Source organism: Dermacentor silvarum, chromosome 8, assembly GCF_013339745.2.
Source record: "Dermacentor silvarum isolate Dsil-2018 chromosome 8, BIME_Dsil_1.4, whole genome shotgun sequence".
Taxonomy (NCBI): domain Eukaryota; kingdom Metazoa; phylum Arthropoda; class Arachnida; order Ixodida; family Ixodidae; genus Dermacentor; species Dermacentor silvarum.
The window spans coordinates 96,180,349-96,192,819 of NC_051161.1; the positions used below are offsets into that span (position 1 = coordinate 96,180,349).

The following is a 12,471-nucleotide window of genomic DNA, read 5'->3' on the forward strand; positions in this document are numbered from 1 at the left end:
GGAGGTGCCTGATCGGGACGATTGCCGTATGGTCCGTAATATTTCGACAGAAATTTCGTTGAAATTCCAGGCGTGGTACAAGGTCCGAACAGCCAGACAAATGGGCCGGAAGCGGAATTCGGGTTGATATTGTCGCAATCAGGACTCTGTTTCTATCGTTCTTGATCGCAAGAGGCGAAATGGCGGGCTAAAGGCCAACCTGCGTGCTGCGAACTTTCGCGACTAATTTCACGTGACGAAAAATACAGCGTGAAGCGTCGCCGCGAATTCGTCACACCACACCCCATGCAACCAAGTGCGGGCGAACGCAGCCGACCATGCGGCCGACGCAGCCCGCGAGGAGTCATTGTGGCAGACGAGCTAGGCTACGAAAGCGACATTGGCGAATGAAAGCAGAAGACAAAAATGCATCTAGACTAATGCTTTTTCACGTAAAATAAGATAACTGGCCTGAAAAAGTGTATAAACTTTTTTATATTACGCGACACGTCGGTATTTTGCCATACTATCCCTTGTCTGTGGCCCTGTGTTTGTTTACGGCTCACTCCGCTCGGCAGCTACGGAGTTTTTCTCCCATCAGCTTCCGCTTTCGAGCCTGCCCTGTCATCGAGTTAACACGGAAAGCTATTATGTGACGACAGATATGGCAATCGTCCGTTGAAACCGTCTTCTCCAGTTGAAAAGAACTTGCTGTTTAAAAAAGCAAGGAGAGAAGATGCGATTCATGGATAGCGGCCATAGTCGTCACTGCAACAGTTGTAGTCAACCGACTTTTCAAGAGAAAAAGATCCCGACAAACCCGGCACGCACCATGCACCTAACAGTCGCCCCTGCCGTCGCGCCGTAATTGTCACCACGTAGAAGAGGTTTAGTCCCCCCCCCCCCTGCCCGCGCGGTGCCACACAGGTGCAACCAATTTGGACTATTGTCGTGCCGCTGCGTCGCGAGAGCTGGAGCAAGGGTATAGAAAAGGCGCGCACCCTAATGATGGGTCCCGTACGTTTATCCCGTACGCAACGCTCTCTTTCGTCTTTTAATGTAGCTAGCCGCCCATATGCCGCACCTACGCGATTCTTAAGCTCGCGTTTTCTAGGATGTGCCAGTGATCTATACCCTGCAAACTTCAATCAAACGTCTTTTCAAACACAGTGGTACGCAAGGCCTGATGCATGGCCTTTCATGGGCAGAACATCATCGGGAAGCGAAGCCTCTAACTACATAGAGTAAACAAAACATGCAGTGAGCACATATTATTTACTAGAACATTGAGGCAGAACAACAACAAGGAGGAGAAACGGCGCTGGAAAACAAGCGTTTGAAGCGAAGGTAGTAAATAGCCCAACAGTAGCCAAGCGTCAACAGCAAAAACTCCTCCCGACGAACGACCAACGGAAGCCAGCCTGTGTGCTGTGGTTCGATTGGCCCACGCTCTCCGCTGCGCCCTACGACTTCCGGTGTCGGCGGTTCGCTGGGCGGCGAATATCAGGAGGGAGTGGTTCGGCGGCGAACAGCCAGTTTTTTGAGGTCGGGCGGCGGTTGGCCGCCGCCGAAAGTTCGTCGCTTTTTCGCTCCATGGAGGTTGGCCTTACGTGACGCCATTTCTCGACATACCTGTTTGTGGTTGAAACGGGAGCACAGTGCTATCAAGCACCGGCGTACTACCCTTCTAGTCTCGGAGACCACACTCGGACTTTCCGGTAGTTCCACGATATAGCACAGCGCGTCTAGAAAGAAGTGCGAGGGATGAGCCCTGTTGCTACATGACGCAATTTCTCATGAGCCATGCATTTCGGAGGCCACGCACAGGCTTCGTTGCGGCGGCGCTAGATGGCGCCGAGCGTTCTTAGGGTAGCGCGAAAAAGAATTCCCGCTGCAGTATACGCCCACGTTTCGAGGGTGGCAGTATGTTGTGTCGCTATATTGATTCAAAGCTCACGCATTACGATCGTCGGTCATCGTGAGATGGGCTATGCTGTAATTTTTGACAAAGCTAGGCATTCCTCGTTAAAGGTAGTGTGCGGGCGGCGCTCGTACGTCTTGAAGACGCCTGCGTGCAAAAAATTATGGGTGCGAAAATACGTGCAGATATCGGAACTCAAAGTTCTAGGTACAACAAGAAGCCACTTGAGACCTTTTGGCTGGTCGCTGCGTCGATATAAGGAATTTACCCGAGCGGCGAAATGGGCGGCTTGGCGACGGTCGGAACAGGAGATGGCAGATGCAGGCGAGCTGGAGAGGAGACCCAAAAGAGGAGCGAGCCAGGCATCCTTGCGCTCTTCTGACGTAAACTATCGATGTCAACCGAGGACACTGCCTAAAAGGTAAAGGGGCAGGTATTCTCGACTGGAGAGGAGAGCGTGACATAGTGTCTTCTTCAGTGTGCTTACAGCATGAGCGGTTGACAACGCCAGTGTCGTAGTCTTGGATGCGAGAGCCCAGAGGGTAAGGCGTCCAGACGGTTCTTTCAAAGAGGACAAGCCACTAAGGGTGTGATAGTCAGTTGGCACGTTGAAGGCCAGCTGTATGAATAATAGTGAAACATTATGAGTTCTAAAACGATGGTCAGGGACTCTCTTACTATAAGGCTATATATGCGCTGCTCTTCGGTCCATACAGGACTGGCATAAGCAATTACCAACTCGGAGTCGCCATTCATGCGGCGCGCATGTACAATGCACAGGCCAATGCCGCTGGCAGTGACGGAAGCCTCCGTATGTACTTCAGTTGAAGTAATCTGGTCGTAGCGTCGCGGTATAGGCGGATATAAGTGAGTAGACGGCGTAAGATCATGAACGTGGTATCGTATGCAGAAGACCATGATAATAGGTCGTGGGCGTCACTTTTTATGGTATCGAAGAAAATTGGCGAACAAGGCGTCTGAAGTAAGAATGGAGGCCGATGAAGGCATGGAGTTCTTTAGTTGTCTTTGGTTTTGGAAACACAGTTATAGCGCAAACTTTTGATAGGCAGGGAAGGAGTCCATCTTTGGACATGACGTGGCTAAGAAACATTAGCTTGTGCACGGAGAACTCGAACATTTTCAGGTTCAGTTGCAGGCCAGCGTTGGTCAAGCACGTCAACAACTGCTTAAGGTGGAGATGATGCGTGTTGAATTCGTGGGCGAACACAACGAAGTCGTCGAGCTAACATAAACACGTGCTCCGTTTCACGCCTTGTAAGATATCGTTCCTCATTCGTTCAAATGCAGCGCGGCATTGAATGGTCCAAAGGGTATTATGTTAAATTCATATAAACTGTCTGGAGTAATGAATACGGTTTTAGGGCGATCAACTCCTGCCACCGGGACCTGACAGAAGCCCGAGCGCAAATCGCAGGGATACAAGGATTCATCGCCTTGCTAGATGTCCGATGCGACGTCGGTGTGCGGCAAAGGATATACGCTTTTCCGTGTTATCTTGTTAAGACGGCAATATTCAACGCAGAAAGAAATGCAACTATCGTTTTTTGTGCCGCGGCCCACCAGTGATGAACATGGGCTATTGAAGGGTCGAATGACGCCGCGGCGAAGCATACCGTCGATGTGCTTACTCACACCGTACGGGCGAGGCCAGCATGGCACTTTGGACCCAGTATCGATGTAGAGCCTGACGGCCGACGTGCGGCCAAGAATATGTTTACCGACATGGAAAGACCGAAATTTGGCAAGCAGGTGAAGAATCTGATGGCGTTGTTCGGAAGTAGAGTCATTGATAATGAAAGCATTGAAGGCGTCAGCTGATTGCGGGGCCGAAGGCAGTGATATCTGGGTGAGACGAAGCATCCGGCACGTCGATAATTACAATGGCACGAAGGGGCTCAACACGGACAAGCGCATCACTGCATGAACCTTCAGTGTTGAAGGAAATGGAATGCAGACAGCTCTGGAATTGAAGCCCGCCGAAATGACAGGCATCACAAAAGGGATGGTAATGGCCTTATGGGTCATGAAGAGTTCCGAGGGAGTTACGGGACACGATACACGGAAGACTACGAGCGGCGACATGTGGAAGGTGAACGCCGTACAAATAAGGGGTGCTTGACGTTCTTCAAGTCGCAGCACCTGAACCAGTTGTCAAGGGCGTGTATGCTGTCAAGCGAGGCAGAGCTAGAACAGCCGGAAGTCTAAGCGGCTCACACTCGAGCCGCGTACTTACGATACCGCTGGGTTAGTGGCTGAAATGTAGGCATGTACAGTTTAACTGGCCTTGTCTAAGCGCTCTAATACAGTGGAGCTGTATACGTCTGTCCTCCCATAGGTTTTTAGATGTCCGTGCCTCAAAACGCCCGTGCCCTCTATGAGGGGGAAAATCAAACTACTCAGGCATGTGCTGATACCTGGCGCAGCAAGAGGTAAACTAAGAAACAGCCCAATACTACATAACGCCACCCTCTAAGAGGAGGCGGAGCAAACCAGTAAGGCATGTGCTGACACCTGGCGTAACAAGAGCAAAGCTAGGACAAGGGCGGCCAGTAACAGCGAAGATCGTGCCTGAGAGACTTGTAAGCAGCGGGCTCGACAGGAAGACAGGTGCCGCGAAGCGACGCAGGTACCAAGCCAGTAAATTGGACGAGCGCAAGGGTGCGTATGCGAAATTTCCGAGGGACTTTCTGGACAGACATTTTGGATTCAGTTGTGCCGTGTGCCTTTGGTTCGACGACGATTTGATGGTGATTGGTTACGTTCGAGATGTCGCGAAGCGTGAACTGAGGCGGTTTTGACAGCTACCCCAGCTCCTGATTTAGCCAGCTGCTCGGTTTGGCTGTGCCGACGGAGTGCTAATGGCCGTAGCACGCATCGATCATTTTGTGCGACAGGTGGTCGCTAACAAATCACCTGCTGCATTTCCGTGCCTGCGCAAGGCACCGAATGGGCAGTTAATATGTTGCGCGCGCCGATATGTGGAGCCCGCGTGTAGTGCGTAGTGCCGAACAGCTGTTCTAGTAATCCACATTCACATACTGGAAAGGCTGCGATTTTTATTTATAACAATTCGTGTATTTTTAATAAATACTTAAGACACGTCCATAATGAGGATTTTTTCAGAAGAAATGGAAAAACCCAAGGCTTGACAGGAACATGAATAAGTCAGGTTTAAACATACTGTCACATTGAGTTAACGGTGAGGAACTACAGCGGCACAACGCTAGTAGCAAAACTAACTGTTTATTGGGCGAACCTGCGTCCGGCAAAACAAGTAAGACTGAACAGAAAATAGCGGCGACCAGCGCACTCGTAGATCCTCGAAATGTGGTCCACGGGTCAAGCGCGGTGGCTTTTAGATTGCGCTTGTTAAAGGTTCCAGCATAATCATTGGTGCCCGCCTGCATTCCAGAACGTGCTACACAATTCATCTCGCGCATACAATGTGATTACACAAGGCTTGCTGACAACAGACTACGGATAGAACCAGTGATAGCATTCGAGAAACTTCAGATATAGAACGGCCCATCTTGCGCTTGGCGATAACTTTGAAAATTCGTTAACTGGTGAAAGGTGGTCGCCGGTAAAGATAAGTACACGTGACAGTAGCAACGTATGAAACTGGTATAGCATATTACACAAGAACAATATGATTAAAATATGAACTCCAGGCTAGCGATAGTGTAGGTACAGATTCCATGTATATCAACATATAAACCAATCCAAACATAAACAAAATGCATCGCGAGTGTCTTTCAGTGAAAAAGAACTGATTTGAGGTGAGATGTAGAAGCAGTCAGTGTAGTTTTAAATTTACATTATTACTCACTCGGTTAGTTATCGTTTGGACAGAATACTTGAAGCAGTTATGACGCGTCATGACACTCACGTCTAACACTCATGTCTCTGGTCACTATGACTCATGTCATGACTATGATACGTCATGTCGTTTCCGAATTATGTATCCACATGAAAAAGAAGACAACGCCCTAGTTTCAACCTTATCGTATTCTTTTATTAGACGATAGCAAAATTCAGGCCGTAAAGAACGATTGCGTTATTACAAACAAGGTTAATTTGCAGTCTTTTAGAGAAGACAGAATATTTAATACGTAAGGTGTCTTGTATGTCTTCATGTTCAGAGAAATGTAGAACACTAGGAAGCAATTTCTTATGAACGAATCAATGAAGTAGAATGAACCTTTCTAGGAAAAAACTGTACTGTATTTGGTGGCAAACTTTCCCTGGGACAGCACATATCAAGCGAACGCTGACCGAACGTAGGGGAAGTCGAGCATTCCAGGGTTCTTTTGACGCAAACTTCCGTCAAATAATTTAACGGCATTCAATACAATCGCTATGCGAACTTTCTTTATAGAGTACGAAAAATGTTAACTTTTCAAGAATGCTTCAGTAAATTACTACACCAACGGTCACTGTTTAACCTCGAATTTATTATACACAAATATTCTCGAATCTATAGACAAGAATTTAGAGCCGTTCTCCGGAGCCGCCAATTTCTCGCGACGGTGGCGCCATGGTGCGAGCATTGGCTGTGTACTGCGGGCAACGCGAATCGCTGCACTGGCGGAAGCAAGCGCGGTGGCAATGAATTGTTCTTCAAGCAAACCGTTGACGTTTGAAATTGATAAGCGCATGCTCAATTCACTTCTGCATTATGTACGCATGACGGACGCGGTAGAACACGTGTCGGATCGAAGGCACGTTGCTACTCCTTAAAACCGTGAATAGCAACCACACAAACAAGCGCCACGCACGAATAAACAAACACGCTAGTTAGCTGATTCCCGCAGTGCACGCCTGGTGTCGCGAGTATACGAGCGCGCCGGCAGCCTGCGTGCGAGTGTAAAATAATCTGGTCTATGTAGATCCAGCCTGTAAAATGTTCTCGTGCCTCTACTGTAGGCCAATACTTTTTCACGATAGTCATTGTCTGTTTGTGCTGTAAGCTTAAATCCTCGTTTACGGTAACGGTCGAAGAATAACCGGTGCTATCAAAACTGGGGATCGAGTGCGGCGTACGATTTTTGTATGCTTATACGATTAGCACTCTTAAAGTTTCTAGGGTAGTCGATCGGCCAGGCGCCACAGATTCTGTGGCAACATTGCTTCAATGCTAGTCGCATTAATGTCGACATTCAGCGTGAGACGGTTCTTGCCGTAATTTTTTTGTCTCATAAAACAAAGTAAGTTCACTGCTCACCTACGGCCGCCATGGATCCCTTCGGCAAGTCGCCCAGTTCCACGCAGCGGCCTCGCCAGTAAGCACACATCACGGTCTGCTCGGCCGTCAAGCATCCGTCCGCGTAGGCGCAGGCGATCTCGCCCAACGAGTGACCCACTATGCCGTCCGGCCGAAGACCTACGGCGAAAAGCACATCTACCAGCGCTACCTGTTGGCCAGTAAACAAGAAAGCGCCGGCATTTTTCTGTGTATCACTCGCTGCAGGTTTCTGCGAAAAACAGTACAACTACGAGACCCTCAGCTTTTAAGAGCGAACAAAACAAAATGTGAAGGCAGCAGTTGAGTGGGAATCCTCGTTCCTCTTACTTGCGTTTACAAGCTTAATCAATAGACGCTTACTGCTTTTGAATGTACCGACACTGTGTCACGATGTGCGGGGACTGTGCTTGTAGTGACATTTTCTATAGCGTGTATCTCTGGTTTATTATTCAGTTATATATTATCCTGTTTTCTTGTCTGTGTGTTCGTCATTACCGCTGTTGTACCATGTTACGCAACGCACACATTGACGCCACTTTTCTTATAGGCTATAATGTACTTAGCGTCACTGTGCTACAATTTGAGAATTAGTACTGCAGTCTTAACGGTTATAAATTAACCAACACTGTGCCTGCTTCAATGATGGGTCAGCACAGTTCAAGTATTGCTACAGACGTCATTGCTTGAGTATTAAAAATACTTGCAGGGTGATGACCTCACCTGAATTGCTGTGATGGAGGCGAATACTGAAGACATGGCATCACTATAATTTCACTCGTCACTTCCCTAATCAGGTCAATGGAGAATTGGGATAGGACCTGGTGCGACTTGTTTAGTGATCGTGCAAATACATCAAACTCCATCATCTGCCGTGCCATTCCTCTCCACTGACATCCAAGGCCTGTGAAAATGAACCAAAGAGGCCGCTCCTTGACAGCAGCCGGCTCGACTATCTTGACGACCTGCTTGTCGGAACCATCCACGGGCAACAGCATAAATCCCCGGAACGGGAATTGCATCACGCTGGGCTGGCCGACGAAATTCAAGAGAGCGTAGGCCGAATCCGGGTACGGCCCCTCAGCTTCCATGCGGTTCATAGTCATCTGCATTTTTTTGTATTGGTCATTAGTAGAACATATGAGGATTATATTCCTTTTCGTAAAGAATTTATTTATGCTGTCTCGAACAGAAGTATCACGAGAGGACAAGAAACAAACAATAGTACTGAGTGCATCTTCATTTGTAGGGGAGGTGCTTACGTATGTTTTATCTGAGTTGCCCTATGATCTTCTAGCGCGACAATGGGGGAAGTAACAAAAGGTGCTTCGTGGAAAATGCAAGGTAGATATACCTGGTAGCGAAGCTTCCATAGAAGCCCACACGTTCAAAACATGGCGCCTTATCGGCGGTTCATGGGGCCTAGCGCCATCTGTGTGAGGAGGGAACACTTCCGGCGGAAGAAAAAATAATTTGACGTCATATCTGTTAAAAACAGAAGTGACGTCATTTTGTTCTCATAGGCGCGAAACTTGTTTTCCGAGGCCTGCCATTAGAGATGTATATTCAAATGCCCCGCCATTCGGCTAGATGGGCGTTCCGAGCTTTCAGCGCGGAAAGCGATGCAGGAATAGGTCAGCCGTACGGGTCTCGAAATCGCATCGCTGCACAGAACATACTTTCTTTGGAGGCCGACGAACGCTTTGGGCGTAGATTGCGTAGAGTGCTCGTCATTTCTTCGGACGCCAAGACCATCGGCCAGCGCTGTCGCACGAAAACAACTAAAGTAAGCAAGTATCTGACGGTCGCAACTCACTACTTTTGACTGCACAGGTTAAAAAAACAATAAAACTACCCGCGTCACGTAATTCAGACAAACGTCGACATCCAAAACAACACAACACGTGAGGGGGGCGTATTGTAACAGGCGAACTTTAAGAGCGCGCCTTTCCATGAATTCCAAGAGCTGCATTGCATTTCAAGTGATAGCGGCGTGAACACCTGCCGCTATTGGTGGACGCTCTTACGGTGGGAGCTCAAAAGAGGTATTTATTGATAATGATCAAGTAAAATAATGTTGTCTGTTCTTTTCTTGCCATGCGTATATAAAATTGATTAGGAATTTTAATTTCGTTCAATGAATCTAACTGTGTCTCGGTTTAATTAAAAAAACGCATTTTTCTTTCCCAGTGTTTATTCCCTCCAAACATATTCGCGCTTCAATCGCTGCTCCCATACCACCCTTGCTGATGTCGCCGACAATTGGTTCTGACGCGCTTTTCGCCCGAAGCTTATCCATTTCACCATGACACGCAGTTTGTAATCGAATATTGCTGATATTTTTTACCTGATGAAAAGTAGGCAACACCGCTGTTCTTTCAGGACATTGTGGTCAGAATGGAAGGGTTCTAAAGAACGCTGGCGGTATAAACTTTGATGCTGTGCTTTAAACATTAGCAAGAATCCAGCTAAGAATCCTCAGCGCTTTACATGTGAATTAGATTCGGGTTGCAATAATAAGCGAAAGAGGAAAGAAATCCTCAGTAAATTTGTTACTGGGCCGTGGTGCACCACGGTTAAGAATACTCGCTAGTATTTGCATATTTCATAATAAGAAGCTCACCGCAAGCGATTCCTTGCTTCGTCCGGCCATAAAAACTAGCCTCGGCAGCTCTTGCTTCTCTCGTACAAAGCTGTCCACGTGCGGTCCTGGGTTCGCTTCAAGAATTGCGTGCGCATTGGCGCCACCGACGCCGAACGAGTTGATACCGACAGGACCTCCCTCAAACGGTGTCGCTTTGTCCACAACCTCGATGATGCCATCGAGCAGCGATGGAATGTCAGGACTGGCCTCTTTAAAGTGTAGGTTACCCGCGATGGTGCCAGTCTCCATAGCCAAGATAACCTTAGCAACAGAGCAAATACCTGGGAAAAAAGATGTACGCTCAGATTGATATGTTCAAAAAGATTAATTAGAAAATTTACAGCGAACAATTTCCACCCACGTACATCATCCGCACTTTGAGGTAAAACACGAACATTTATTGGCCAGTTGCTCAGTAGCCTGCTCCAGAGGTCAAAAACTACGTGATGCCTGCAGTTCATACCATGTTCCCCGTCCGCCGCCTTGACAACGAGCGGCGCTGGCTAACACTTCTAGGGCTAATCCTGTACACCCGCGAAAATTGGCGGTAGAATTGAACCATGGTATCTTAATTTCTAAAGAACCGCAATGCATACTGCACAGGACGTGGATTCGGTTCCCACCTGCGGAGTTCCCTTTTCCTCCGCTTTCATGTCTCCTTTGCCTTAATGTTTTATATTTAAGTCAAAGTTAACAATTACCATCCCGCTTGCTTTTTCTGGCGTCATTATCTGTTACTTCCTATGGTTCCATTTAAAACGAACTTAGACCGTCGTAAGCTGTTATCCTTCCCAGTAACCATGACTAAGGGCCACGTACAAGAGTTGGTGGGTGAGACACTGGTCGTTCAGGAATATAACATTGCAGAAGCAATAAATCGAAATGTTAATGACGAAGTACAGCATACCCACATAGCCATACATCATGAATGTAGTGGTATTGTTTTTGCGTTGTCGGGAGAGAACGAAAGTGTATGAAATGAAAAGAAGTGATGTTAACCGGAGTAACTGTTCTGTTGGCTGCTCTGCACAGGGAGAAATCAGGAAAAGGTATAAAAGATAAAGATATTATGTGAGCACAAATAGTTTGACGAAACATTGTCATCAGCTGGTTTAGAACCATGGCCTGGACGAAGGCCTCTACCAGCAATCTCCAACTACCCCTGCTTTGCGCCTTCTGACACCATCTTATGCCTGAGAATGTCCTCATTTCATTACACCACTTATTCTCACCTGCGTTTCACTTCTCTTGGCACCCAGTATGTTACTCTAATATGCCACCGGTTATCCGCCCTACGCGTTACGTGAGCTGTGCTGTTCCACTTTTCTGTCTTAATTTCAACTACAATATCTACTACTCCCCGTTTCTCTATAATCGACATTACTGTCTTTACGTCCCTTAAGGTTACGCATAAAATTTGTTGTTCGTCACTCGTTAAACCGTTCTTAACTTCTTTTGAACCCTCTTTGTTATCGTCTAGGTTTCTTCCCCACATGACACTAGTGGCAAAATTTGATGTGCGAATTATAATGCAGAAGTGCGTATATGTTGTTTACAGACTGAACAATAATTTTTTTCAAACTGTTCCACAGCAAAATGCGAACTTAGCTCACAATGGCAATCTTTTACAATCTCGACTATGCCATGATGTGTACCCCGATGCGATGACCGAGGAATTTTGCGGCCAGGTGTAACATATATGGAATTCGACCTTCATAGGTTGTCGTCGATGATTCAACTCGTCGCGTATTACAACAAAGTGGTCAATATCATTTTTTAGTGTGAGCAGGGATTAGCGTTGTTGTGTTTTTTGTGTGAGCAGTCTTATCGTTGGTAAAGAAGGCACATTTGCGGAGCGGTGTGACTGAAAGAAACATTACGGATTTCTGCGCATGGACGGTGTATTGCAGGGTTCTAGTTGTGTAAATACACGAAGCGACATCAGCAATGGCATTCGTACTGCAGTGGTCTAATGGAGTTACTAAAACACTTATTTAGCCTCGATGCATGTAAAACCGTAATTAAAAAATTGTAGCACAGCCTACTTACCAGAAGCTGTTTCGGAGTGTCCCACATTGCTCTTTACGGATCCAACCTTGAGTGGTCGTTTGCGTGCCGGTTGACAGAAGACACTGCTTAGGGCCGCCAGCTCGTGACGGTCTCCTACTTTAGTGCCGGTACCGTGAGCCTCGACGTAGTGTATTTGCGTCGGGTCAATGTTCGCTTCAGCGTATACATCACGAAGGAGTTTCGCTTGCAGCTTTGTAGACGGGACTGCGAGTCCTGCGAAGTAGTGTAAACCCAACTTGTGTCAGGCATTACGCCCGATCGTGAGTGTTTCTTGGGCGGAAGGCTGTTGCAAAGAATGCAAGTATATTTCGAAATCGCAAGCAAGATAGCGTTATCTCCGATGAGGCTTGAATTTATGTGGTCTGTGGATCAATATGTCCAATATAAATAACTTTACCACGAAGACCTCGAAGTTATATTGCAATAAAGACAAGGTAGTAGGGTGTCGCTTGGTACATCTTGTATTTAGTCAGTTTAATTTGCGAACAATGAAATATCTTTTATACGACGGCCGGTCCGGTTGCGTTCTTCATTAAAAATTACGTCACATGGTCAGAGTGCGTGCACAATTGATTTATTTCCTACATGCTTTAC

The 12,471-nt window shown here is 47.2% G+C and overlaps 1 protein-coding gene across 1 annotated transcript in view; it reads right to left on the reverse strand.

Moving 5' to 3' along the window:
- Nucleotides 1-12,086, reverse strand: part of LOC125947692 (fatty acid synthase-like) — a 58,752-nt gene extending 46,666 nt beyond the window's left edge. The window contains exons 1-4 of the mRNA XM_049672925.1: nucleotides 11,857-12,086; nucleotides 9,787-10,088; nucleotides 7,949-8,269; nucleotides 7,146-7,335 (exon numbers count right to left, since the gene is read on the reverse strand). Of these exons, the coding sequence (XP_049528882.1) occupies nucleotides 7,146-7,335; nucleotides 7,949-8,269; nucleotides 9,787-10,056 (781 nt within the window). The 5' untranslated portion in view covers nucleotides 10,057-10,088; nucleotides 11,857-12,086. The remainder of the gene's footprint in view (nucleotides 1-7,145; nucleotides 7,336-7,948; nucleotides 8,270-9,786; nucleotides 10,089-11,856) is intronic.
- Nucleotides 12,087-12,471: the final 385 nt, after the last annotated feature.